The sequence below is a fragment of the Spironucleus salmonicida genome, chromosome 4 (genome assembly GCF_000497125.1).
Source record: "Spironucleus salmonicida strain ATCC 50377 chromosome 4, whole genome shotgun sequence".
In the NCBI taxonomy this organism is placed as follows: domain Eukaryota; phylum Fornicata; order Diplomonadida; family Hexamitidae; genus Spironucleus; species Spironucleus salmonicida.
In genome coordinates this window covers 98609-126150 of record NC_090599.1, presented here as the reverse complement: position 1 = coordinate 126150, position 27542 = coordinate 98609, and the positions used below count along the sequence as shown (strand labels likewise).

The 27542-nt window shown below is 29.4% G+C and overlaps 17 protein-coding genes across 17 annotated transcripts; 8 read left to right on the top strand and 9 right to left on the bottom strand. All coding sequences in view use genetic code 6, as the record gives it.

Annotated features, from left to right (window-relative positions):
* Nucleotides 1–73: 73 nt before the first annotated feature.
* Nucleotides 74–2299, top strand: SS50377_23477 (uncharacterized protein; the record flags this gene model as incomplete). The annotated part of the gene is made up of 1 exon (XM_067907342.1): nt 74–2299. One exon carries the CDS (start codon nt 74–76, stop codon nt 2297–2299), a length of 2226 nt encoding a protein of 741 aa, XP_067764316.1.
* Nucleotides 2300–2309: 10 nt separating this feature from the next.
* SS50377_23476 (uncharacterized protein) lies at nt 2310–3881 on the top strand (the record flags this gene model as incomplete). Its single annotated transcript, XM_067907341.1, has 1 exon — nt 2310–3881. The coding sequence occupies one exon, from the start codon at nt 2310–2312 to the stop codon at nt 3879–3881; it is 1572 nt and encodes a 523-aa protein (XP_067764315.1).
* A 3-nt stretch (nt 3882–3884) lies between these two features.
* On the bottom strand, nt 3885–4520 carry SS50377_23475 (Translation initiation factor SUI1 family protein; the record flags this gene model as incomplete). Its single annotated transcript, XM_067907340.1, has 1 exon — nt 3885–4520. The coding sequence occupies one exon, from the start codon at nt 4518–4520 to the stop codon at nt 3885–3887; it is 636 nt and encodes a 211-aa protein (XP_067764314.1).
* A 136-nt stretch (nt 4521–4656) lies between these two features.
* On the bottom strand, nt 4657–5721 carry SS50377_23474 (uncharacterized protein; the record flags this gene model as incomplete). The annotated part of the gene is made up of 1 exon (XM_067907339.1): nt 4657–5721. The coding sequence occupies one exon, from the start codon at nt 5719–5721 to the stop codon at nt 4657–4659; it is 1065 nt and encodes a 354-aa protein (XP_067764313.1).
* Nucleotides 5722–5907: 186 nt separating this feature from the next.
* SS50377_23473 (ADP-dependent glucokinase / ADP-specific phosphofructokinase) lies at nt 5908–7062 on the top strand (the record flags this gene model as incomplete). The annotated part of the gene is made up of 1 exon (XM_067907338.1): nt 5908–7062. One exon carries the CDS (start codon nt 5908–5910, stop codon nt 7060–7062), a length of 1155 nt encoding a protein of 384 aa, XP_067764312.1.
* A 109-nt stretch (nt 7063–7171) lies between these two features.
* SS50377_23472 (uncharacterized protein) lies at nt 7172–7708 on the top strand (the record flags this gene model as incomplete). Its single annotated transcript, XM_067907337.1, has 1 exon — nt 7172–7708. One exon carries the CDS (start codon nt 7172–7174, stop codon nt 7706–7708), a length of 537 nt encoding a protein of 178 aa, XP_067764311.1.
* Nucleotides 7709–9250: 1542 nt separating this feature from the next.
* On the top strand, nt 9251–10267 carry SS50377_23471 (uncharacterized protein; the record flags this gene model as incomplete). Its single annotated transcript, XM_067907336.1, has 1 exon — nt 9251–10267. The coding sequence occupies one exon, from the start codon at nt 9251–9253 to the stop codon at nt 10265–10267; it is 1017 nt and encodes a 338-aa protein (XP_067764310.1).
* Nucleotides 10268–10851: 584 nt separating this feature from the next.
* Nucleotides 10852–15138, top strand: SS50377_23470 (Glycogen debranching enzyme; the record flags this gene model as incomplete). Its single annotated transcript, XM_067907335.1, has 1 exon — nt 10852–15138. The coding sequence occupies one exon, from the start codon at nt 10852–10854 to the stop codon at nt 15136–15138; it is 4287 nt and encodes a 1428-aa protein (XP_067764309.1).
* Nucleotides 15139–15148: 10 nt separating this feature from the next.
* On the bottom strand, nt 15149–15661 carry SS50377_23469 (uncharacterized protein; the record flags this gene model as incomplete). Its single annotated transcript, XM_067907334.1, has 1 exon — nt 15149–15661. The coding sequence occupies one exon, from the start codon at nt 15659–15661 to the stop codon at nt 15149–15151; it is 513 nt and encodes a 170-aa protein (XP_067764308.1).
* Nucleotides 15662–15922: 261 nt separating this feature from the next.
* On the bottom strand, nt 15923–16672 carry SS50377_23468 (uncharacterized protein; the record flags this gene model as incomplete). The annotated part of the gene is made up of 1 exon (XM_067907333.1): nt 15923–16672. The coding sequence occupies one exon, from the start codon at nt 16670–16672 to the stop codon at nt 15923–15925; it is 750 nt and encodes a 249-aa protein (XP_067764307.1).
* A 40-nt stretch (nt 16673–16712) lies between these two features.
* Nucleotides 16713–17417, bottom strand: SS50377_23467 (uncharacterized protein; the record flags this gene model as incomplete). The annotated part of the gene is made up of 1 exon (XM_067907332.1): nt 16713–17417. One exon carries the CDS (start codon nt 17415–17417, stop codon nt 16713–16715), a length of 705 nt encoding a protein of 234 aa, XP_067764306.1.
* Nucleotides 17418–17622: 205 nt separating this feature from the next.
* On the top strand, nt 17623–19383 carry SS50377_23466 (Cysteine-rich protein; the record flags this gene model as incomplete). The annotated part of the gene is made up of 1 exon (XM_067907331.1): nt 17623–19383. The coding sequence occupies one exon, from the start codon at nt 17623–17625 to the stop codon at nt 19381–19383; it is 1761 nt and encodes a 586-aa protein (XP_067764305.1).
* A 716-nt stretch (nt 19384–20099) lies between these two features.
* On the bottom strand, nt 20100–20795 carry SS50377_23465 (ATP-binding protein; the record flags this gene model as incomplete). Its single annotated transcript, XM_067907330.1, has 1 exon — nt 20100–20795. The coding sequence occupies one exon, from the start codon at nt 20793–20795 to the stop codon at nt 20100–20102; it is 696 nt and encodes a 231-aa protein (XP_067764304.1).
* Nucleotides 20796–20817: 22 nt separating this feature from the next.
* SS50377_23464 (uncharacterized protein) lies at nt 20818–21330 on the bottom strand (the record flags this gene model as incomplete). The annotated part of the gene is made up of 1 exon (XM_067907329.1): nt 20818–21330. The coding sequence occupies one exon, from the start codon at nt 21328–21330 to the stop codon at nt 20818–20820; it is 513 nt and encodes a 170-aa protein (XP_067764303.1).
* Nucleotides 21331–22513: 1183 nt separating this feature from the next.
* SS50377_23463 (Nucleolar protein NOP5) lies at nt 22514–23980 on the bottom strand (the record flags this gene model as incomplete). Its single annotated transcript, XM_067907328.1, has 1 exon — nt 22514–23980. The coding sequence occupies one exon, from the start codon at nt 23978–23980 to the stop codon at nt 22514–22516; it is 1467 nt and encodes a 488-aa protein (XP_067764302.1).
* Nucleotides 23981–24393: 413 nt separating this feature from the next.
* On the bottom strand, nt 24394–24666 carry SS50377_23462 (Ribosomal protein L36; the record flags this gene model as incomplete). Its single annotated transcript, XM_067907327.1, has 1 exon — nt 24394–24666. The coding sequence occupies one exon, from the start codon at nt 24664–24666 to the stop codon at nt 24394–24396; it is 273 nt and encodes a 90-aa protein (XP_067764301.1).
* Nucleotides 24667–24758: 92 nt separating this feature from the next.
* On the top strand, nt 24759–27530 carry SS50377_23461 (Eukaryotic translation initiation factor 2B epsilon subunit; the record flags this gene model as incomplete). Its single annotated transcript, XM_067907326.1, has 1 exon — nt 24759–27530. One exon carries the CDS (start codon nt 24759–24761, stop codon nt 27528–27530), a length of 2772 nt encoding a protein of 923 aa, XP_067764300.1.
* Between the last annotated feature and the right edge of the window lie 12 nt (nt 27531–27542).

The following is a 27542-nucleotide window of genomic DNA, read 5'->3' as shown; positions in this document are numbered from 1 at the left end:
GTTCTGAAACATGAGCTCTTTACTAGAAATAAAACATGAAAATGATTTTGTGTAAAAATTATGATAAATACTTATGATATTATATAATATTATAGATAGTAAAATGGATAATTAGACAGATTTATATTTATTTTTGGAACAATGCACAACAAATCTATTGAGTCATTAATAAATAGAAATGAAATTATAGAAATTTAGAAACTAGCCTTAGTTTATGTATTGGTTAATGAATTTTTCTGAAACTAATTAATTAGCCGTTATACTTCTTAAAAATGAAATTAAGTTTATTAATGATGATATTATTTTAGAAGATATCCTTAAACACTTCATGTTACTTACTGATAATCTTTCAGTTGAAATTATTTATATTATTTGCAAAAAAATTAAAACTATTCCCAATTTCCTTTAATAGCAAATTTAATTAGCTCCTAACTTTTATTTAGTAAAAAAATTGTTATTAGAACCCCACTTGTCTTAAGAATTGTACACTTTTATTTTTACAAATCTAGAGAATCTTTATTAACTTGATCAAAATCAAGGTATTGAGATATTAACTATATTGGAAAATTACACACTGAATGAGTATTTCTTAGAGAAGAATCTTAATTTGCTAGATTTTAATATATAATCTCTTAAGTTTATATTAATATTATTGGTAAAATTTTAAAACTTGATTCTTCGTCATACCAGTAGTTTAATTTTATTTTCTACAAAATTTTTAACGTTAAACTTTGAAATATGTGGATAAATTATTTTTGAGATTTTTACAAATAAAAATTATAATTAAATTATAGAGGAAAGCCTCACTAATTAATAAAAAGAAGATATTTATGTTCAAATATGTTCAAATTTATTTGATTTATAGGAGCCATTTATTAATAAATGGAATTACACAAATTATGCTATTAAAGGTTTGTCTTAGTTTATTTCAGAAAGCTATTACATTCAAACAAAATTCAAGCATGAATTATTATAATTTGTAATTTAATAGTTTCCTGTAGTATAAGACTAAACAAAATTTTAAATATCATTATTTCTTTTAAGCTCTTTTGATTTAAGCAGCGAAGAGTACACACCTATTATATCCGCATTAGTTTAACAACTAAATACTTAATTGTGTGAAGATTCTATTTTTGCAGTTATTAATTTTCTAATAACTCTATCCGAAGACCATTAGTTTGTAGACTAGGATATTTTAAGTGTAATAAATTTTCTACTAACAAACTAAAGTAATGAACAAGTTACAGTTGCTTTGTTACAACTTCTACAGTAAATTTACCAAACAAGTTCATTCAGTTATATTTTTACACATTTTGCATAGCTCTTAAATAATATAACAGGTAACTACAGCAAATCAACAATTGTTATAACAGAGATCACAAAACTATGTGGGCTTCTTGTGACTATAGATCAATAAAATATTATATGTGAAAGCTTTATTAAAATGATCAATTATTTCATTAATTTTGAAGAACTCAACTTCTTTATTTGTAGACGTGATTCTATACCAGATCATTCAATATAGACTTATGAAACTGGGTTTTAGCTTTTAAGCTAAGGAATTATGAGTGGAAACGAATAAATTATTTCTAGCACGTATAGTTTGTTAAATCACATCACGCCTGTTCTACTTTAGTCATTAAAAACGGAGACGTTTGATTATTGGCTTGCAGAATAAGTATTTTAGTTTTTAGAGATTTTATCTCAAATTGATGTTTTGTTTCATGATAAATTACCGAATTATTTGGAACTCCTTGTGTTAGGAACTTCAATTTAAAGCTAAATATAACAATACTGCTTTTTAGTTTTAGCTGATTTTGCTCATTATATCAATGTAGCACTAATATATTAATTATTCAATTCTGTATGTTTTTAACTTGAAGATGATATTAAATAAAATTCGAATATAGAGATGTCCTATTTTTTGCAAAAATCTATTGAGTTTTGTGATATTTCTGGAAAACAAAGCAGTTTAGCTGCATTATGTAGCGAAGTCATAAACGATTTTTCGTTCAGGGAAGGAATTTAAGAAAATATGGTTGTTTTGCTTTTAAAAATTGGATTGGTATAAAATATAAAAGATATATTTTAAGACTGTTTTGAGAATTTAATATTAATAGCCGCTGAAATTGATAATGAGTGGGAGTGGATATTTGTAGAATGCTTTAGGCTTTTTATTGCTTATTAAATGGGAGAAAACGTCATTTTTAAATAACATCTGAAAATAGCTGTTGAAGGAATATAAAATAAGGATATTAGAAATGAATAATTATTATATTATGTTAATAGTATTGAGTGAAAAATTTAGAATGTCAAAAATTTTACAAAGAAAGATTCCCATATAGAAGGAGGAACTTTCATAAATAGTTAGTAAATAGGATTTACTCAAGTAAAATAAGGTTCAGAAGCCTAAACTTGTAAACAATTTACAAGATAGACCAGATTTCGATTGTGTACCTACAAAAGTTATAAAACCTCCTCAAACAAGGACTGGTCTTAAACCAGTAGTTAGTTTTGATGCTCCAAAGCCTAGAACTCTCGGAACTTAGGAGTTAAAAACGTATTACTAAAAGAAGCCAATTATTGAAAAGGTACCTGATTAGGCACCATGTTAACGCACAAAATAGATAGATTATACAAAGAAACTTATAAATCATAATATTTAAATTCCAAATGTGTCTCCTCCAAGCAAAATTTTTAGTTTTGATCATAATGAATCAGATTAGAGCTAGAATATATCGCAATAATAATATCCTTCTTAATTTTAATAACCTTCTAGTACATATGACGAACCATCACCACTTAGACCTTCACCATAATTTCTGGATGTCTCTATTAATAAAGTGTAATTAAGAACTTAAATATTTTGCTCTACTTGTTCTAATGATTTAACAGATTTACCTCAGGAAAATATTATTAAGTTAGCTGGTAAAATTATGTGTCTGCTATGTGTTTAAAAAGAATAATAAAGTCTTAAGGATTTGTAGATTTAGTTACTGCAGGCGAAGAAGATTAGAAACGAATAAGTGCAATTAGAATAAATTGAGACTGCGTAGACTAAAATTTAAGACAAATAAGACAGTATTTTAGATAAAAATGAGGTTTAAAAGATAGATTAAAACTAAGTTTAACAACAATTATAAAATCATAATATTGAATCGTAATAACTTAGTTTATAGCAGAAAATCATTTAAGATTAATAATAACAGTTATTATAATAGTAAAAATAACAGATTTATTATTAATAGTAATAAATCAACGAGTAATAACGATAGGAAATTATTAGCTAGTAGACATCAATATAAAAATAATATCCGTTTGTAGTTGAGCGTGTAAAATGCCCTTGCTGTGATGATATTATAGAAACAAGAATTGTAGGGAATAATATTTTTAAAATAAATATTAATACAGAAACGGGAAAAGAAACTGAGCTAGATAAATTTAAAGATTGGAATGAAGTAATGGAAAAGAATTAGCAGTTCTAATAATAAAAATAAACTTATACGAACAATTTTACTTAGAAAAACAGTTTTTAATAATTCAGTAGTGACACCAAAGATAGTTCCTTACAGTAGATTTAATAAAATAACTAGCCGCAACCAATTTAGATTGAGTAAGTTTTGTAGCATCCATTAAAGGTAGAAAAATGCTAAGCTTAAAACTTATCTAAAAAGTAAAAATTATAAAAATTACGGGATTTAGATGATAAACTAGCTATTGTTTAATACAAGTAGAATGTATTAAACTCTGAAGTTATTCCTAATAAACTTATAGAAATTAATCCTGATTTACATTATGATAAATTTATTCCGACCCTAAAAAAGGAAAATTTGTTTTAAGATGAAAATGACGAATAATTAAATTTAACCTTTAGATATTGAATATCACTTCTTATTAGCCGGTCTTGCATTACTTTGTGCTTTTTTCTTTCCTTTATGTTTTCCTTCTTTTGCTTCATAAATTTAGTCTACTGGAACACCTTTTTAAATCATTAACTATATAATCTCTTCTACAAAACTTCCTTAAATTTAAATTACCTATGCATTTCCATCCACTAAATCAGCAACTCCAGCAGAAGCAGCAAACTACTTTCCAAGTTCTTTGCACAATTATTATGGATCCTCAATAAAATCTTCATAGTTAAATACTTATGTCGTAGATTTGTGTTATCCCCGTGAAGCGAGCCGAATTTAAAGAATAGGAACATAAGTTGATGCTTTTTTCAATTGAGGTTTAATTGGCAAGCCAAAAGGTGGAACTAAAGATATTGGTATTTTGAGTGATTTGCCATCATTCTAAGTTTACGACTCTGATTCTTCTGAATTTTCTTACTACGGTTATTCGTTTTCTACAATTTCTTCCACTTCTTCATTATAAATTAACTAAAATAATTCAGGGTTAGATCTCATGAGCAAATTTTTGCAGCCTAAAGCTTTAAGTTTAGCTGCAGACCTAAACTAACAATAAAATATAGGGAATGAGCATGATTCACAATAAATAGTATCATGGTCAGGCTACATAAATGTAAGGAATGGAAATATTAATTATGTTTTAATATATAGATACTATAATTCTCTAGTAAAATAGAAAGTAAATTGTGTATGAAATTATAATTTTTGCTTAAAAATACTGCAGATAAGTTAATGATAAAGCTGATCATTCAATCTCTTACTCATTACCACCATTAGGTCCTACTTCTTCTTCGTCCTCCATTATTTCAGCCTTTTTCTAAATTTCATAAAAATCACAATCATAAACATAAAAATATGAATCTCCAGTAACACAAAGTTTGTTATCAATTACTTTTAAGTCCGTTATAGGTAAATTTTCTTCATCAAGTGGTACAATACCTTAGAATGAGCATATTTTTTCTCCTTTCAATACATCAAAAACTATGACTGAACCATCTGTACATCCACATAATACCAATGTTTCAAAAAATTCAATAGCGCATATACCAGTTTATAAATTGTTTTCATAGCGTAAATTTAAATTTTATTCTAAACAAATAAACGAGTTATCTGTACCTATTAAAACTAACTAATAGTTATTAATGGACAAAGAACGCATACATATTACCTAACTTCCTGCTTCGGGTGCACTAGATTCCATTTCTAGTAATTTGTTTGACCTAAGAGATAATATATGAATTTTTCCAGTATCAGATCCAAAAATGACACTCTAGTTTAATGTTATTAAAGATAAACATGTTTCATCATTAAGAGTTATCTTATTTATGATTTAGTTTGCCTTAATATCGTAAAGTTCTATTGATTTCCCACCAAAAACCATAAAATCATTATATGCTGTAACAGACGTTAACCCATCTATTGAAAGTGCTGTAATTATAGATAAATCATTACCTTTTAATATATATGCAATTGAGTCTTCTGATATGACAAATATTTTCTTTTTATAAATCATAAAAGAAGAAACTGGTGATAATATTTATGATCGCTACTTTTGAAATAATAAATCAATTTTCACAAAATAAGTTAACTATCCATCTAAGGATGCTGCTACTAATAATTGGTCGTTAAAAAATTCTACTTAGGTTACAGAATCTTAAAACTCAAATTTTTACACCACTTCCATAGTATCTAGAAGTATAAAATATACGTAATTATCTTATGATCCAATTGCTATATGAGTTGATGATTTTGAAAAAGATAAAATAGACTCCGTTGGACCATCAACACAATTTAATAGTGTTGCTGTCATTGGAAGTGTGAGACGAAGTGAGTAAATTAAATAATTATTATATAATTAAGATACCAAGAATTAACTTTACCAATATTTAATACTAATAATGAAATTTATTGGTTCTTAAATGTTTATTGTTATTTTTACATTTAAAATATAATAGTTTTATATAAATAATAGATCACATTTTAAGATTTAAGATTAATGGAATATATATTTTGTGGTTGGAACATAAATATTGATGCAGTAATCTAACTTTAAAATCAGTAAACATTTGATATATTAGCTAAAGTATTATAGGAACACAATTAGGGGGTTTTAGATTAGTTTCTATAGGCATTTACGATTGGTGAATCACACGAGTTTTTAGTAGAACCATAAATTATTAAAATATTAATGAAAGAATTAGATACTGAACTTTTATTAGCAGGATAAGGTGGATACTCATTAATTAACATTATTAACTCTTTTCCTAATATTAAACCAGTATTACATCTACCTAATCGATGCCCTAGACTAGTTTAAATGCTGTAAAATTTATCTCCACGAATTTTAGTATTTGATAATGACGGATTATAATCTATTGGATAAATCTAATTTGATTCAAATGAACTTCCACCAATACATATTGTAATAGAATATGATAGTAATTTCACTCTAACTTATAATACTACTACTTATAAATCTGCTAGAAATAATAGATTTATAATAACTTTTGATGAGACAAATTGTTATCTTAAATTAGATAAATAATTTATTAACTCATTTAAATCTATTATTGATAAAAATTGGGGAGTATTCTTATCTGGTTATTAGCTTATAAGTAAGAATGTTTTAACACAAGCATTTATGGAATAACATACTTAAGTACTCAATGAGCTAAAGAAAATAGCCAAGTGGGTACATTTAGAACTGGCCTTTACAGATTGTATTGAAACATAATAATTTATTAACGAATAATTACTCCCCATTGTCAGTAGTGTGGGTTTAAATGAAACAGAAATTAAAATGTAGGCGCAGAGTCTTAATATTTAATATAAGGATGAGTATTAAGTTATTCATGATTTTTTTAAATAAATTGACACCAAAATTATGCTTTATCATAACCTAGGATTTTATTATGCGTTAGAAAAGTATAATTCTGGATTGAACTTTTAAAAAGGGTTTAAAACTGCAGAAAATGTTGTATTATCATCGAGATCATGCAAAGACAGTAAATAGTTTTATAAGAAACCATCATTTATTAATCAACTAGATCCGAAATATTTCTATACTCCTGCTTGCATTAATCCAATAAGTTATTCAGTTGGCTTAGGGGATACTGTATCAAGCAGTATATTCGTTGGGATGCTTTAGTGATTGTCATAAATTATTTAATGCAATTTACTTTTACTTAAATAAGTATATTGACAATATATTAAAATAACAACTATGTCTATAAATTTGAATTATTAAAATGATGAACCAGATGTTCACACTTGTACACAAAATAGAGGATAGTTAACTTAGAAAAATCTTTATTAAGCGATGGATGTTACTTAATTAGGCTACAGATCATGATATATATAACTAAAATCTGCAGGATTTCATTTATTAAGTCGATAAGTTTAAATACGCTCTCCCATCCGATATATCAATTGATTTATCTAGAATTTTGCTTAAATTGTTAGATAATATCGATGTGCGCGACGATCCGCACAATATCTTAGACTGTGTTTCAGATCTTTTAATTGAAGCATCATATAAACCTAAAACTGTATGTTTTTCTATGGGAAATAGTGATGTTCTGTCAAAAAGTGTCATAATATCAACCTCTTCTAGTAAGCAGTTAACTGAAGTTTAATTAAAAGAGCTTACAAATCCAATGATTGTTAAAAAACTGAGTAGTGAGGAAAAAGACCAAACCATTATATAATTAGTACAGCTAATTGGTAGTTTGTAGCATAAAGTAGTAGATTAACAAAAGCAAATAGATAATCTTTGGGATGAAATAGATGGTTAATGAGAATAATGTACTGAATATTAATTATTTTTATTTTTCATTATTAATATATAATAGATATATTCTATTTAAATAAATTAATGGAGTTGATAAAAATGCTTGGAAAAAATGTTTATTTTAAAACCGATAATTCGTATTATAGTGGAAAATTGATAACATATAATTCTGTTACATTAACATTAAATATTAAAAATTAAATTTAAATCTTTCAACTTATCAATATCTAAGACTTAAAATTAGTTGCAGAACGAAAGAAGTCTAGTATATAATCTCTTAAGGAAATAGAGTCTGATAAATTTCAGATATAATAATAAAAATAGTAATAGGTATAGAAATTAGATAATATTAATGATATTTTTGATCAATATGACATAAATTTTGACATAAATGTGATGAGACCAGCTAACTATGATTAATTTAAAATTAACGAATTATTAACTGGCAAAACTTCTAATTACAATTTTGATTAATATACGATAACCTTAAATCAGGATGATAAAGAGGATTGAATTGATATTAATTTATCTAAAATTTTAATTATTTTTATAACTATGCTAATACAAGTAGAGGTAAGCTATTAACTTATTAGAGTATACTATAATTATAAGATAAACGCAACTTTTTTAATATATTTTTTATTAATTTAAATTCGGGATAGTTTTAAATATTAAGCTACATTTATTTATATAGTATATTTTTAAAGATCAGTTTTATATTTTTTTCACCAATCTTACGAAATTAAGAAATAATAGTAGTTCGTATTTTTATATTAAATGAAAATTAAGAAGTAGATATGCAGTTACAAGTTCCTTTGCACAGATAATGTATATTTTTAATATTACCTATATATAAGTCTTTATATTTTAAACAATTAAATAAATTTTAGCGTATTAAGTTATTCTTACATATTTAGTATAACAGAAAATGCTTTCAATATTACTAAATAGTAATTACTATATTATATATTATTATATACAGCTAATATTATATTAAATGACAAGCCTTAGTTCATTCTCTTTAATGGTGTAAAAAGAGCTATTTTCAGCGATGACTACAGACTATTTAGATAATTTTATATTAAAATAAATTGGAACGCATTTAAATTAGTAAAATTTTCAAAGTTCTCCAAATTTACCATTTTTCAATGAAGAACTATCATACTTGTTACCACCGATACTAGAAAATGATTTTCACTATCGTGAATCAGAGAAATTTGCGTCTTTTAATTATTAAATTAAAACAGTAATATATTTAGAATAGCACTTTTGCAAGTTCAATAAAGTATTTAAAATATTAGATAAATAGTAGTAGGAATCTATATTTAAAAGAAATAGAGGAACATTTAACTATATTAATTTTTAATCGACTACTAATATTTCATCCGCAAATATAATTATCTTACATGATTTTCATTAATCTCCATTAAATATGATTACATTGGCTTTTTAAATTTATTAAAAATATCAATAAAATTGTAATATTATAATTCCTTTTATTCATCAAATGATGGATTCCTAATCTAGTACATATTAAAACATTTTAAAAATGCTTAAAAAACTTTTAGGAACTATGTACAAGGAGGACCAATTCACGATTATTGCGCAAGGTATTATGAGTAATATGGCTTTAGATATGAGTAAAATTCCATAAGCTAAGAAAGTAATATTAATTAGTCCAATTGTAAAATTTAAAATAATAATAAATTCTGAATTTAAAAAGAAAACAAACAGAATCAACAGAATTAGCTATGTTGATGAGTTTTCGATGTAATCTGAACTTTAATTATGTCAAAATGATAAAATGGAAAGTGAAATTTCAGGTGAGATTATCGAAGTTAAATAAGAATGTGAATAATCTCACAAATTAAAATACTAAGCATTAGAAAGTAAGTTTGTATTAGTAAAAATTCAGAATGAAGAGCTTAAATAAGTTAAAAAAATAAAAAGTTCTGAAGGTCACACTACATCAATCTATAAGGATGTAATTATTAACTATGAAGAACTAGGTATTGTTTAAAATATAATATCTACTAATATATTAAAAGGTTAATATCTATATACAAGATCATTTAATAACCTAATGTATAAAATATATTCAAATAAGATAATAAAGTAAAAAATATGTGATACTTTTAGAATTAATTCAATATATGAGGACAGTCGGTTGTAAGATGTATATTAAATTATAAAACAAATCTCCTCAGTAAATGGTACTTCTAAAAAAAAGAAGCTTCTCTCTAAATATATTATTATGTTTAATATTTATAGTTAATTAGACAAATATAATGAGTTGAATTAGTAGATTAATATGTTAGATGATGATTACTTTCAGTCCATGTAATAATTTTATAATTTTTAATTCATTGATGCGTCCTCAGTTTCGAACAGAACCGTCTGTTAGGTAATAGTTAGTCCACATGACCTTTTATTATCGTACTCAACGTTAGATACGCTTTAATTAATGTAATAACTTAATAAAGTTTAAGTACGAACTATTATCGGTACAGGACATGATATTTTAAATGCAACCGTAGTAAGTATAGCTAATTTAGTATTTGGATGATAAAATATCCATCATATGATTTACTTATATTACAAATTCTAGTATAACTGTTTATTGATATACAATTAGTACGATGCACTTTATATTCGTTGAATATACTTTTGAATTGATGCGCTTTCATCAATAATTGTTTGATATAATTGATACTTTTATAGAGTTATTTACGCGTATACTTTTTAGATAATTCTCTAAATATTATATAGCAGAAAATAGAATAGAAATAGTGTAAACTACTATCATATTAATTTACGCCAATAGATTATAGGTATGTAAATATCATCAAGCGATATAATTTGTATTCTTATTATGCATATAGTGTGAGATTTAAGATGTATATAAATACTAAAAATTTGCTCAACACTATACTATGCTATAATAAATATTAGTATTTGAATTAGAAACTAGCATTATTAATATTAAATATAAATAATAACGAAATTCTAAGTCGAAACATAGATTATTATGAATTAATAATTATATATTGACAAATTTATGGTATGATAATTTAAATTAGTCATAAACCACAAGTAATATTAGGTATTTATATATTATAGCTTTTTGTTTTATTCAAATCCATTCCGCAAATGTAAAATCTAACTCTACATGTAAATCAAGATTTTTAAGTCTATAAGCCTACCGGACAATTTTTCATTGAACGAACTAAATCAGGTTCATTGGTGGTATTATTAGATTCTTTAGAAACGACAAAGGCAGTTTACAAACTATCGTTGACTTCTTTTGTTACTAATAAATGTATAGATTTTGCTATGGTATCAGAAAATTATTATTAATTTTCAGCGACAGTTAATGTTTCCGCCTTAGATTGTGCAAGATATGAATGTAAAATTAATGGAAATCACATATGTTAATTGACTATTACTCCATAATTTTAAGATATATAAATGTGCACATTGCTTTCCAATATTACTAAAGAGATTATGCCGCTTATTAAAGATAAAAAGCTTCCTTATAATTGGTTGCATTTAACTCCTGTTCATCAAGCTGGAAGATCTGGATCTGCATATTCCCTGAAAAGTTGGGATGATGATGATGTAATGTTTTCTAAGCAAGATATAACTTATTTGTAAAATTATAATATTATGGCTGATATCGTGCTGAATCATGTCAGTAATGAAAGTAGTCTTTTACTCGATACAAATAATACTTTTAATAATGTTAATAGGTTAGATTTAAAATCAGCAATGGTTCTAGATATGCATTTATGGTTATTTGAGTATTCAATTTTATAAAACTATGAACAAGGGCTTTCACTTAAAGGATATGATTCTATGAAGAAAAATAGTATTCTCCAGGAATACTTTTTATCTAAATTTCATAATTTTATTGCCAATATCGTTACCAATCTTAAAATTTATGAATTTGATTTATTACCAGAAATTGATATGTTCCCTGAAGCAGAGGATTATACACATTTTGTAGAAGAAACTTATTAAGACTTAGTAACACTCACAGGTAAGAGATATGGAGCAATTCTAAATACTGATGTAATCATGAAAAGATTCAACTACCTTGATGAGAAGAAGACGAAATCTGTGACATTAGCATATAACTAATTTGTTAGAATCCAATATGATAAGGAGCGCGAAATATTGATCAATTCAATTATGGGAAGTGTTAAATATTAATTATTTTCACAAGAGCATTGCCCTAGCTGGTTTATTCAGAAATATTTTTCGCCAGTTTGTTAAAAAGATTCAAAATATAATACACATATTGATATTGAAAACAAATATAAAAAGTTAATTGATGATGCATAGGGTTATACTAATTATATCAACAAACACGGGTATACCTTAGAAGAAATAGAAGAAGATAAAATTTTAATTGCTGCGTGTAATGGCTGGGTTATGGGTCCTAGCAAGGATTTTATTTCAAAATCAGAGAGAACTTATTAATGCAGATCGTTAATCAGTTGGGGAGATTTAGTCAAACTTAATTTCAATCCTAAATTAGAACAATTAGCTATTGATTACGTATGTAAGCAGGCCAAAATGTTCAATGGTTTGAGAATAGATAATGCGCACAATACAAATCAAGAAGTTTTATAAAAAATATTAAAAGAAGCAAAGAAAGTTAATACTAATCTGTTAGTTATGCTAGAAATCTTTTCTGGAGATGAAAATCACGATGGATACTTAACCTAAGTAGCAAATGGTGATATCACACTTAAAGAAATGGTGCATTATGATTCTTGTGATAAGTTAGCTGGCTTAGTTCTCAATAGCTCATTTAGATAAGGCATCAATTTACTTAACCAATATAAGCAACCAATTTCTTACAATATTCACGCCCCAAAATTTTTATTCGATATTACGCATGACAATATACCTTTTGGAAACCACTCCTCACATCACAATCTATCTAATTTCTTATCATATGCATTTATTGGCGCATTCGCACAAGGAACCGCATATGCCTCAACTTATGGCAGTGATTAAGGTATCACCGATCACATTGAAGTTATTTGTAAGAATAATTATGCTCCACAAATTCCCTAAAATATGATAGCTGCTAAAAAGTTTCTATTAAAATAGCGTGAAGTTATGGCAAATTATGAGGAAATTTATGCTGATAACCACGGAGATTTCCTTACAATTGAACGTAGCTCTTATAATGATAAAACATAGTTTTTCCTTCTAGCAATTCCTGATTTCAAAGATAAGTAGTTTGATCAGAAAGTGAAACTTACAATACCAGGCATATTTACGAAAACACTATTCTTTGCTGGCAAGAAATAATCCTAGCAATCGACTATAAATGGATTTAATTTAAATGATTTTGTCGAGCTTAAAAATGGTTCTTAAGTAAATATTAAGCAGAACTAGTTCGATTTTGAAATTCAGTTCGACGCTAACTCTGGAGATGTACTGGTATTGGAGAAGAAATCAGATGATCTTGATGCAGTTATGAGCGAAATCAAAGCAAAAATAGCTGTTTTTAAGAGAGAATTTGCTGAGTTAGGCGTGGCATAAACAAAGTATTTTTTGGCACTTTCAGAACTTGAAGAAATAGAGTTAACCGGTATGAAGTTGTTCGACTTTCAAGGGTTGCGCCCTACAATGTGTGGTTTTGATGGTCTGAAAGACTGTATTATTACTCAAAATGTAGATTCGGTAGTCGCCAATTGCCTGAGATCTGGAAATTGGTTTTATGACTATATTTTGTAACGTAACAGCATCCACAAGTTTAATTTGACTGCATTTGACGAGCTTGTTATTTTCGTTAGAGATAAAATTTCTAGCTATTCTAAGCCAAAATGTACCTTTGAGTTGTTTTAAGCGCTGGATAAAGCTATTGACGAGGAGATCTGTAAAATGCTTAAAATATCTTATGACAAGCTTGCTCCTTAACTTTATCGCGCGGGGTTGCTTTTGATCAGTTTTAGACCATAGTGGTCGAACGTTGATGTCAATAAATGGCTCACTGAAGATTTTAAAAAGACAATTTCTAATCAGGATGACTCTGTGAGTTCTGTGAGCGAACCTGAAAGCACAAATTCTAGGAAGCATAGATAGAGCAAAATTATGTGGAAGCATGTAAAACCAGCTAACCCTCTAGTTAACATCTCGCTTTGTGCAGGCTTTCCACATTTCTTCGATGGAATGTTCCGCTCTTGGGGTCGTGATATTGCTTTAGGATTGACTGGTATGGTTCCAGATCAGATATCTAGACGTGTTATGATAGTTTCCACAGCATCCCTGCTTCGTCATGGCTTGCTACCAAATTTACAAGACTCTGGGCGTATTCCAAGGTATAACTGTAGAGATTCTGTGTGGTTTTGGCTTTGTAACGTCGTTGAGTACATCGAAGAATTTGGTAATGAAATCTTAAATGATACAGTTAAACGTATTTTCTTGAGAGATGATCAAGAAGCCTATTACTTTGACGAAGTTCATTTATAATATTTGTATAAATAAGAGGTTTTAGCTCAAATCAATTAAAAGTCAAGAGAAATGACTATCAGCGACGTTATTTTAGAGATTCTGACTAAACACTGGCAGGGTATTGATTTCATGGAATGGAAATGTCATGACGATAACATGAGACCGGAAGGTAAGCATGTGACAGCTTACACTGATTAGAAAACTGGACTTGTGTATGGTGGAAATGAATATAATTGCCATACTTGGATGGACAAAATGGGAGGTTCTCAGCTCTGTGGAAATAGAGGAATACCCGCTTCTGCCCGTTGTGGTGCCGCAATAGAGATAAATTTGTGTGCTAGAAAGGTTCTTTTGGTTCTCAAAAAACAATACAATCACGATTTTATATAAACTTGGTAGACTTTGATCGAAAAAAATATTTTCACATACAAAGCTGAAAAGAACGGGTTTAAGTATGCTAAGGATGTTATAAGTTACCGTACTGCGACCAACAACTCACAGGATTTCTTGCTCAGACCAAATCTGTTAATTGGCCTCAGTTTCTAAGAGCCTTCATTTATCAAGCTCTTTGAAGACGAAATACTGACATGCTACGCTCATCTCCAGGATAGATTTTCGATTGGAATGAAAACTCTCGCACCATTCGAAACCAGATATACACCTTGGTACAACAACGACGATATGACGTCTTTCGAGACCGGAAATGGCTTCTCGTACCATAACGGACCTGAGTGGGTCCACTGCAATGGACGTGGCTTAATATGCCTTAAAAAAATCAATAAGATGGATGTCTATGAGCGTGTTTTAGTAAACATTCGTCGCCACATGGACCTCCACTGCAACGTTAATGTCGACTACCGCTCACTTCCAGAGTTGACGCAGGCAAATGCAGATATTTGCATCAATTCGTGCTTGTCACAGTCCTGGGCGTTAGGCAGCGTTTTGCAGGCAATGACGATTAAATGATAAATTTATTTCACTTTTTCACTTCCTCTTTTTATTTTTTGTAAATTTTCGCGGAGAGCTCTACGAGCGATGCCCTGAGGCTCTCGGCGTGCTTTCTTGAGAGGTCGCTTTTTTGTTTCATGACTTTCACAAAACGTGCCATTGCATGCTCTTTTGCGCCTACGAAATTGCTAAAAAGCTCTGCTTCTAGCGTACTCCATCCAGAAATTTCTAGTGTCTTCTCGTCCTTGAATTTGACGTTATCTGAGGCCGTATACTTGAAATCTTTGGAAAAAATATTCTAAAAATCTGTAAGTTTTGGGTCAGGTACTTGGACCGATGAAAATTTTTGGGAGTGGAGTGCGAGTTGCTGGCAGTAGAGTGATTTTGAGGCATGTTTCATAGTCTAGAAAGCGAGTTTTTCTGGAATATCTAATGTTTCTGCTAACTGCTATATCAGTTTAATTTTTGAAAGACAATTTTGTGGGTTTGATCTTATGGTGAGAGTGAAGAGGTGAAATGCTAGCTAGATAGGGTTTTTCATTCAGGTTTGGGAGAGGTGATAAATGTTAATAATTATATTATTATGTATTTATATATCATCTTCAAAACAATATTAAAATATCGAATAATATGATAGTGAGAATATAGTGTACCTAGTAAAATTTAGGTTATATATTTTTTGTTCAAATATAAAAATTCATTTTTGAAAATAATTTAATGTTAAAAATGAGTAAATAGTGGATATTCTATTTAAATAGGGGTTTGTAATAATAGATTAGCATATAATCTAAGTGCAATTTAATCATTATTTGATCTAATTAATAATCAACTCGATATCTTCGCCACATTTTCCAATAGTATCTACATATTTTAAGTATTCATCTATAGTTTAAATGTTTACATTTTTAACTCCCTTTTACTTAACTTTAATTTCACTTTCATATATTGAGGTCATCTTTTCTAAAATATCCTCGGCATTTCTAGAGTTTTATAAAATATCGTTTGGTTGATCTTACCCTGGTAATAGGGCCAAACTTTTATTACTACTCCAATTTTAAGAAGTTAGAATGGCTTAAACTACTTCATTTGTTTATTATATTTCAAATTTACCATACCCAGCTCTTATTGAACATGCTAATGCCCTAAGTAATGTCTCGCAAATTTAGTTTTATCTTTAATCAGCGTATTTACCCGTTACTAATATCCATAATTATATTTCTAGCTTTTGCGACGCCTATACCCATTATTTAGAAAATTCAATTGATGATAGATTTGATAAGTCTAAAATAATGATGCCAGTTTGATTGCTTTGTATTAATTTTCTAGCTTATTAAGCAAATGATTCAGATTAACCAAAAACTAGGCATTCAACTGTTCCAGAGACAAAATTAAGTGAAAAATCATGAGGGAGGGGACAGGCTGAACGGGATAGTCTTGAAGTAAATTACTAAACTGTTGTAGGATTATTTCCTGTAATAAAAAATTACTTCATTTCTTATTTTTTTGGAGGGGCTGTATTTAAAGTATTTAGTAAGCTTTCTAAGGATGACATTTTGGCGTTTCTAAAAATATCATAAATAATAATATATTACTCACTTATTTCCTTTCTATGATTTTTCTAAAGTTCTATTTTCAGCTGTTTATTTTCCAATTGAAACAAGCTTGGCTGCACCACTTATATCTCCAAATGTTTATATATAGATTTCTAGTTTATCCGTTAATTCTAAATTTATCTTCCGTATTCTTTTATAGCTTTCTAAAATTTACTATCTAGCTTTAGCTCCGAAACATTCTTCCCTTGTTACCGTAAAATTTATATCAAAATCCACAACAAACTTTTACTCATCCTCAGCAGGAAAATCCTAACAATAGAATTTATAAATAAGTGATATAAAGATTAGCGATGCTTGTAATCTGGTTTACTATGATAATGTATTATCAGTAATAGTATTCATATTATCTTTCATTTTATTAGCTAGCTTTGACAAATAACTATTAGATTGTGATTTAGCAGAAAATAAAACATATCTTAATAAAGTAATAAGAGTTATATCATTCTCCAATGCAATTGTAAGCTCTTAAAGTTGGTGCAGAGATAACTAATTAGGTAGCGTTATATTATTTTATAAGCAATTTATATTTAACTAGTTATCCTGAATCGATTATAATTAACTTTAAAGTTATGATATTTACTGTTTTTAATGGTTGAATTTTTCGTCATACGATATATTTGGCTGAGAATTCTATAAATTATGATAATTTTATGTTTGTGTTTCCTAAGTTATATTTCTAGCCATTTACTTCTTTTAATACTTTAAATCCTATTAAAACTTGGATAGGGCTGATTATTAGATACAATTATCGTCTTTTAACTAAAGTATCTACTAATCTTAACTAATAATTTATTATTTTAAACTTAAAATATTATGACTATACGATAAATGATTCTCTTATAATGTTTGATTTTAGATTGTTAATGTTTATAATGTATCTTAAAATCCTATGATCTCAGCCGTCTTTATACTTAATTATTTCTCTAGATTTAATAATGATTACTAATGTTTTTATTTGATAATAGATATCTTTTTCAGTTGCTAGCTTTCGTTCAAAGTTGACAAATTACTATTCTGCTCCATATATGCGTTATAGTCCAATTAGAGTTAATCAAAGTCTTAATTGACAAGTTATAACTTCAAATGCATCTGTGCCTTCTCGGTATGCATGGCTGCGGTAGTTTCCGCCAGCTGTTCCTGGAGCTGTGCCTTCTCGGCTGTAAGTGCTGCGGTAGTTTCCGCCAGCTGTTCCTGGAGCTGTGCCTTCTCGGTATGCATGGCTGCGGTAGTTTCCGCCAGCTGTTCCTGGAGCTGTGCCTTCTCAGTTGCATGGCTGCGGTAGTTTCCGCCAGCTGTTCCTGGAGCTGTGCCTTCTCGGTATGCAGGCTGCGGTAGTTTCCGCCAGCTGTTCCTGGAGCTGTGCCTTCTCGTTGAGGCTGCGGTAGTTTCCGCCAGCTGTTCCTGGAGCTGTGCCTTCTCGTATGCAGGCTGCGGTAGTTTCCGCCAGCTGTTCCTGGAGCTGTGCCTTCTCGGTAATGCTGCGGTAGTTTCCGCCAGCTGTTCCTGGAGCTGTGCCTTCTCGGTATGCATGGCTGCGGTAGTTTCCGCCAGCTGTTCCTGGAGCTGTGCCTTCTCGGTATGCATGGCTGCGGTAGTTTCCGCCAGCTGTTCCTGGAGCTGTGCCTTCTCGGTATGCATGGCTGCGGTAGTTTCCGCCAGCTGTTCCTGGAGCTGTGCCTTCTCGGTATGCATGGCTGCGGTAGTTTCCGCCAGCTGTTCCTGGAGCTGTGCCTTCTCGGTATGCATGGCTGCGGTAGTTTCCGCCAGCTGTTCCTGGAGCTGTGCCTTCTCAGTATGCATGGCTGCGGTAGTTTCCGCCAGCTGTTCCTGGAGCTGTGCCTTCTCGGTATGCAGGCTGCGGTAGTTTCCGCCAGCTGTTCCTGGAGCTGTGCCTTCTCAGTTGTAAGTGCATGCGGTAGTTTCCGCCAGCTGTTCCTGGAGCTGTGCCTTCTCGGTATGCATGGCTGCGGTAGTTTCCGCCAGCTGTTCCTGGAGCTGTGCCTTCTCGGTATGCAGGGCTGCGGTAGTTTCCGCCAGCTGTTCCTGGAGCTGTGCCTTCTCGGTATGCAGGGCTGCGGTAGTTTCCGCCAGCTGTTCCTGGAGCTGTGCCTTCTCGGTAGTGTGCGGTAGTTCGCAGCTGTTCCTGGGCTGTGTTCTCGTTGAGGTGGTGTTCCGCCAGCTGTTCCTGGAGCTGTGCCTTCTCGGTATGCAGGGCTGCGGTAGTTTCCGCCAGCTGTTCCTGGAGCTGTGCCTTCTCGGTATGCAGGGCTGCGGTAGTTTCCGCCAGCTGTTCCTGGAGCTGTGCCTTCTCGGTATGCAGGGCTGCGGTAGTTTCCGCCAGCTGTTCCTGGAGCTGTGCCTTCTCGGTATGCATGGCTGCGGTAGTTTCCGCCAGCTGTTCCTGGAGCTGTGCCTTCTCGGTATGCAGGGCTGCGGTAAGTGCTGCGGTAGTTTCCGCCAGCTGTTCCTGGAGCTGTGCCTTCTCGGCTGTAAGTGCTGCGGTAGTTTCCGCCAGCTGCGCCTGGAGCTGTTCCTTCTCGGCTGTAAGTGCTGCGGTAGTTTCCGCCAGCTGTTCCTGGAGCTGTGCCTTCTCAGTTGTAAGTGCTGCGGTAGTTTCCGCCAGCTGTTATTATTATTTGAAAAACTCTGAGTTTGATGGAATAAAATTTGTCTCTTGGCAATGTTTGCTCCATTTCAATTCATTTTCGATTGATAATTTTTATAGTAAGATTTATTAATTACTTTTTTCTAAGCTATGAATTTATGACTTTAGTTTACATATTAAAATAAAATAATATTATAACATATCTACTATATTTGTTGAAATATCTTTTCTAAGATCAAATCCATGCTCTTCACAAGTTTATTACATGTAATCTTATAGTTTTTTGAATTATAATTTCGAAAAAGTAAGTTTCTGTTAATAATCTACGTTATTACTTAAATCTATAATAGTTAATTAGGAGCTATCAAGATTTAGGCTATCTTATTTATTATTAGAATATTTATCTAATACTAACCTTTGTCTATCTCCAATTTTATTATATAGCTGATTAATTTTTTAGATAAAATTGGATTACTTACCAGTATTTCGTGAAGATTATGACATATCTTTTTGTTCATATGGAGAAAAGAATCGTTTTAATTCTGTAAATAATACACTATTGTTTGAATATTTTTATGCTTTAAGTAACAATGCAGTTAATTTTTCAACTCCTTGGATCGATTTTTCATATAATAAAATCTATTAAAATACTTACGCTTTTTACGCCAGAATATCGATTTCAGTAAAGTATATACTTTCTTCGGGATCCATTTTAATAAAAATTCATAGTTTAAATATATAATATATAGTAAATACCTAAATCACTCTTCATCAATATGCATCATAAAATCAATCATTTCAGCTAATATTCCTATGGTATCTTCATTTTACACACTAACAAAAGCATTTTAATTACCACCGATTACTTCTGTTAATTTTTTTTCAAATTAATTTTCAAACTCGAACTCTTCATCAATTTACCATAAATCTGTAAGATCACACTTAGTATATACTTATAAAAACGCAATACCCAATGAAGCCCTGACAGCCGCCGCAATTAATGCATTTGAAAGGAAATCCTACTTATTAACAATTTTTTAAGACTCAGTACAATAAATAGTACCTACCTAATATCCTAATGTCTATAACTTTTTCGCTAATTTTTGAAATGAATTGAATTGTAGTAAAGTTTCTATTTAACCTGGGCAATCGATAAGTAAAAAATCTTCATCATAGTCAAAAAATTCTTATTATGCCTCTAATTCATTGTCAATAAAATGCTCAACTGCATAAATTAATGATGCATTTGGCCCTAATAACAAATACTATTAAATATCATCTGATGTAACCAGGTCACGAATATCAGCAGAAGGTTTAAAAGGGAGATACTAAACAGCAGGATCCATATTAATAATATATATAGTCTTATGTATGATTTAGTAGTGATTTGCTAAATAAGCTGCAAGAGTTGTTTTCCCTGCACCAGCAGACCCGGTAAGTAAAATAGCGTACTTCATTTAAAGGAAAAGAAAAGAAAATTCACTAATACAATTATTATTCTAAATTGTTATATTTTTATCTTATTTTAAATTTAATTTTTTAATCTAGTTCGTCTTCCTTTTATTACAATTATAAAAAATTTGTTTATAATGATAATAACTCTGCCTCTAATCTATGCAGCTATGGCAATGAGTTTACATTCTTAGTTTCTAAAATTAATTGGGACGCCTATTCGGCAGGTGCAATTAGTTTTGCAACCTAAATAAGCATATTATCTTCTGCTTCTAAAATCGCCTGATAACACGAATTTCCATTAGTTAAATTGCCTTAAGAACTTTATAATTCGATATACAGCTATGATAACATTTCATAATTTTACTACTCAATAAAAATTTTCTATCTCAATGATTTTAATTCTCGATCTTTTTATTTACTAACCTATGTTTTTACACCACTATTTTTCACAATAGTTGGTTTTAGCTTATCTTAAAAGTTTACTTTAGTTTGCTTTGTAGATTGAGTAATTCGTTTTGATGGAACGATAAATGCCATTATAATTATGCAAAAATTTAAATAGTATCACTGTATATTAATATATTTTCTAATTTGTTAAACTTAAAAGCATTTATAATTATATTATAATAAATATTATATATTAATTTTCATATTTCATGATATTATTCCTATCAAAATTTGCAGTATATCACATATTAAATTGTAAGTAAATTATTAAAGTATATACCAAAACTATTAAAAATAATATTATCTTTTAATTGATTTAATTAGCAGTATGGTATACTAAACTTATAGCTTAGGTAATGCATGATTTATATAATTGATATGTGAATAATACAACTTTAAAAATTGAATGTCAATCTACGACAAAAATATAACTTAATATTAATATAGTTATTATAGCATATAATTCAAAGCATTTAAATTTATTAGATAAATAATAAAAATTTCATGTCGCACAATAACCAATATACATTATGCGATTTTTAAAGGGTCAAGCATTTATTAAAAGTATTACATATACTTTATGCTACATTCAAAATCATATAAATAATATTTGTTATATATTATACATTTGATAATAAATTGGTGATTTTACAATAATTTTATTATAAACAACGGAATATCTTCACAATACGTATCTTTATGTTACTTTTTCCATAATATAAAATACTTTATTTATGTTTAATAAATTAAATGATCACAATAGTGCTTTAATATACTCCATTATTGAGAAATATAATATAAGTTAAAATTTTAAATAAATATTATTAAATTTAACTTTATTTTAATTTAATAAATATATCACTGTGCCGCACGTACTATTATGAGCTAGCCCTTATTTCACATTTTTAGTTTCCTAATCAGTTACTAGAAAGATTAAGTATATAATTAGAGTTGTTGACGTCCTTTACACACAATAAAAATTTGATATGTATATTCAGAAATAATTATAGCATGATAAAAGTAAAATTGTAAAAATAACAGGCATATTAGCCAAATAATCCAATTACTTGTTAAATTTATTTATCTTATAATAATAAGATAAATATTATTACAAAGACTCAATACTAAAATACAAGAGTATAAGGATGATAGACAATCCTTGAAATCGCAACTTCGTAAATATATTCAAATAAATAAATAATATTTATTAAATCTGTAATGAGCAATTATTTAATCCTTATTCAAACTTTACATTTCCCTAAAAACCCAAAAATCATTCGTCTTTCTTCTTATCCTTCTTGCTTTCTTTGTCTTTTTTATCTTTCTTCTTTTCTTCTTTCTTAGACGACTTCTTCTCCTCAGCCTCAGCTAATTCGGCCTTCTCTTCGTGTTTAGCTTCACTTTTTGCAGCTTTTTTCTCCTCCTTAGCTCTCTTTTTCTCTTCTTTTCTCTTTCTCCTCTCTTCGTCAGTTTCAGCAGGACCTTCTTATTTCCTATCGCCTTCAGCTTTATCCCCTCCTTTAGCGGCCAAATATTCTTGTAATTTTCTCTCTTTCCGCTCCTATCTGACTACTCTTTCAGCACTGCTCATAATTTGAACTTTCCCTTCCTAAATTCGAGTTTTTGCGAATTCGCCGTCAAGTTTCTCGCTCAAACAGTCGACGCGAGCAGCCAAAATTGCGTTTTGCGCAGCAATTCTTGACATTTTGCCCTTATCGCTGAGCTAACTGTTTGCAACTAAAGTGCAAGAGTAGATCAAACCGTGCTTTGGTGTGCGTTTTTCTTTTGTTTTTAAAGTCAAAAAGAGAGCCTTTTCGGCACCTAAAATCTGCACAGTCGAAGCTGGCAATTTGGCAAGCTTTGTGAGGCTTCCGGCCTTTGCGAGCATTCTAGCAGAGACAATAGGGCCAAGAATTTGAGTCAAATTAGGTGCAATTGACTGCATTCTGGAAGTGATATAAGCAGTCAAAGATTCCTGATAATCAAAAAGCTGAACGCATTATTCTGCCAAGGACTTAATTCTGTCGGCGTCTAAAGGTGTTATATCTGAGCCAAGTGAAATTGACGCAGATTCTTTTAATTGATCGATCTAAGCGGTAGTAAAATGAGGTTCAAGAAGTTTAACAGTTTCTGGGTCATTAATTTGTTATTTATCACCTTTTAAGAAAGTCTACAAGAATGCATACTAACGGTGGTTTGTGATTACTTTTGCGGCTTCTGGGAATGACCAGACAATCCACTCTTAGAGACGCATCATGAAACCATTAATTTCTTTTTCAGACTCATCTAAGAGTGTTATTGACTGTACAATCATTGTATCCACAGATTCGGAATTGAATTAAATCTGATATCTACTAAAGCTATGGGCAAGAGCAAGCTAATACTAATGCTACTATTCTACATCGAAGTTGGGAATGAGTTCTTTTATGTTAGACTGGATTTCACGGAAAACCTCCAAGGCAGCTGAGTCACAGAGACAGTTTATGTCATAATTGTCCTTAAGAGCTTATGCAAGTTTCATATCTGGGACATGAAGTGTATCTTCTTTAAATTTTTTAACGAAATTGGACTTGATAAAACTTTTATAAACAGAAGTTAATTCTTAATTGTTGATAGCTATTTACGCATCTAAGGCCTATTTCATAGTCTCAAAAGGTTAATAATTAACTAACTGAAGCTTATTAGGTTAACCTTTAAAAAGTGCGAATCCTGTTGCGGTGTCATAAAAGTAGAATGGCATTATCAAGGAATGGAGAAAGAAGTGGTAGATTTAGAATATCAATAATATATATTCACTTTAAAGTATTACTTAATGAACCTGGAGATGGTTACCATTCTCGCCAAATTCGTTGCCGAGGTGGTAAAGTTGGATGTTTATCTTTCTTAAGATATAATTGAGATTTAATACTTTACTTTATATTATTAGAACATTATAAAGATAGGGGTAACTTATAACATGTTCTTTTACTGCTGCTATTGTTTCGCCATATTTAATGTTATGATTAAATAGGTGCAAATTCTATCTATAAATCGTCAATTTCTGTAATTAGACAATTTGTTTATTAAATATTTAAAAATGAAGACTAATGTAACATTAATAAGATAAGGAATAAAGAATATTATTATAGATATAATATAGCACATACAATATTATCACTTTTGCTGGTTGAGAGCCATAAGCTGAGAAACTTTAGCCTTGGCGAGGGAAAGCTTACCAATTCTCTTCTTAGCATAACGAAGAGCTTAACGGTCACGGTTAAGATGAATCATTTCGAGGAGGTGGCGTTCATAAGGAGCCATACCAACGCATTCGCTAATAACGGAACGAACAAGGTGATGTCTAACATTTTGCTTCTGGGCAGGTGCAGCCTTCTGGATCTTGACGACAGCAGTACCTTTCTTATAAGTGAGTACTCTAGCGGGCATTCCGGTGGAGTGGAAATATAATAAAGAAGTGTAAATAAAAATGAATATAATATATTATACTATATTTATTATAAATACAGCATTAGAGTCAAATGCCATCTTCTAAATTGAGATAAGCTATTTTATTAGCTGATATTTTTGGGTAAGAAATGGAACCTCTTTATAATAATATTCCAACACTACTTTTACCAATAGGAAATATTCCCATGATAGAAATTCTACTTCATCATTTATATGTTAGCAAAATAGAATAGTTAACAGTAATTTACTCAAAAAATTCTTACTAAATCAAATAATATATTGATAAAACTAGGTATGGTAGAATATAAAGGGAATTAACTCATGATGTTTGTTTATGTGGTCAAATGTGTGAACACAGCCATCATATTTTAGACGAGGAATAAAAGCTTTAAATTAAATATATAGATACTCATCATCAAACACCAGTTAATATGCTTAGCCAGTATTTATAGGACTATGATAATGATCTAGATGCCACCTTTTTAGTAATAAATGGCCCAACGATTTTTAATTTTAATTTGCAAGAATTTTATAAGTAACATGTATAACATGAGAATAATAATTATCTAGCTACAATGGCAATTTAAGAGATTCCAGAATAAGGATATATGAACTCTATTAATGCTCCATATTTAATTCACTATTCTAAAGAGCAAGTTCTACTCAATTTGTAAAAATTTTAAAATGATGATGAAATTTTATTAAATTTGGTTTAATACGGCGTTGAATCAACTATAACTACTTAATGCTAACCAACTGAAGTTTATATTTTTAGTAAATCTATGATTCCATTAATAATTGAAGGTAAATAGAAATAATCGGAACATATATTTGAAATTATCCAAAACTAACTCAATTCATCAAATGAATAATAGATTGGGATATATGATATAAAGAATTTAAAATCTGGAAGAGTAGATTGCCCACGTACATATAAAAGTTTAAATCTTATGTTTATTCATAATTAATTTTATCCATACACACCTTAATTTAATATTTTTTGGAAAAATGGAAAGAGGGTCAATTAGTAAAAATTTGGATTAGCTTTAATTGGAAATAATCTTTAACTTTAAGGGAAGTTAGAAGGCAGATCATTTATAGGATCTTAGTGTGAAATTAGTGGCCGAGTAGTTAATAGTATTTTAGGGGATAATGTTAAAATTTTACCTGGTGCTGATGTTATTTAATCCATTATTCTTGACAATGTAACTATTGGATAAAATTGTTATATATCAGACTCAATAATACTTAGGAATACTCATATATAGAATAATGTTATGTTGCCACCCGGATCAATTATAGGCTCTGACATATATTAGCTAGAAAATAGAACTATTCTTAACGCAATTAGATGCTTTACATAAACAATATGGGGGTTAGATTAAATTGTTTCACATTTAAGTACACAAAATATAATTTATTCTGATATTTCACTTTTCAAGATGTTTATTTTTGGGTAAAGTTTATCTATTCCAATTTCAATTATAAAAACATTACCACCAATTTATATTCAGGAATAATTTGCAACATAAATTGCTTTAAATAGATATCAAGAAATTTGTTTATTTTATGAAGAATTGCATGAAACCCCACAAAATAGTTGCTATGAAAATGAACTTTAATTTATAGAAATTTCTATATAGAGATTAAAAAATGAAGCAGATATTGAAAATTTGTATGATGATTATGAAATTTCTAATGAGACAGATGTGGATAATTTAAAAAATAATACTTAGTAATACAGCATTACAACAGATTAAGATGAAACTTGTGGTGATTCATAAAGCCCTAGTAAATTAGCTCAATATATCAATAATGTAAACTAAACTGACGTTATTACAAAATATTGGATTCCGCAGTTATTAATCAAAAATGCACAAAATTCTACTAATATTGAATAATTGAAAATAGAGTTACTTGATTCATAATTTAAAAATGGATTTAGCTTTTAGCCAAAATTAACTGTAAAAGAGCATCCTTATCTTGAATTAACTAATTAATTTGATTTCTTACTAGAAAATCAAAATAATCATATTTAGGATCAAGTAATATATAGTAAATATGGAATTAGACACTATGAGTCTTTATCTACTACCGATAAATAACATACTCACATATTTTAGGAGATTTAAGAAATGTCAAATTGGAATGTCATAGCACAGATGCTAGTTAAAGTTTTAGATAATCATTTTATATAATAATATTATTTAGAAGATTTATAATCATCTGATATTTTTTATGAAATAAAAGAATTATGTCTGAATTTCTGTTAAAATTTGTAGTTTACGTATATCACTTTAAAGCACAAGTAGGACTTTGATTTAGCACCCACTGTGCTACAAATTTTACTTATTTTAGCACTTTAAAGTACAGAATTTACAGAATTCAATTCTTAAAATTAAGCAAAGTAAGGTTATAAAACTGATAGTTTGATTTTAGCAAGATTAACAGGTTTATTATAATTTTTAACATACGATTCTAAGAGATTTGGAGCAGTTTCACCTCTTAATTCTACGTTTGATCCTGAAGATTTAATAATCTAAATTTGTTTAATAATGCATTATTATATATTTAAATCGAATATTTTGGAAAGCAAGGATAAGTTGGAAGATGGAGAGGCTGATGAAGCAGAGCAGTAGCTATGTCTAGACATCTTGGTAATTTTTATTGATAAAAATTTCATTACAAAGAACTAAGTTCTCGAATGGGCGAATAATTAGGGAGAGATCTTTGAGAGTTATAAAGGAATGGAATATGATGAGCTAGAAGATGAAGATATTGTGGAGATAGAATTTTATTAATTTATTGCTAGTTATGTGTTAGAATAATGGGCTGAGGAGTGAAACACTGTTACA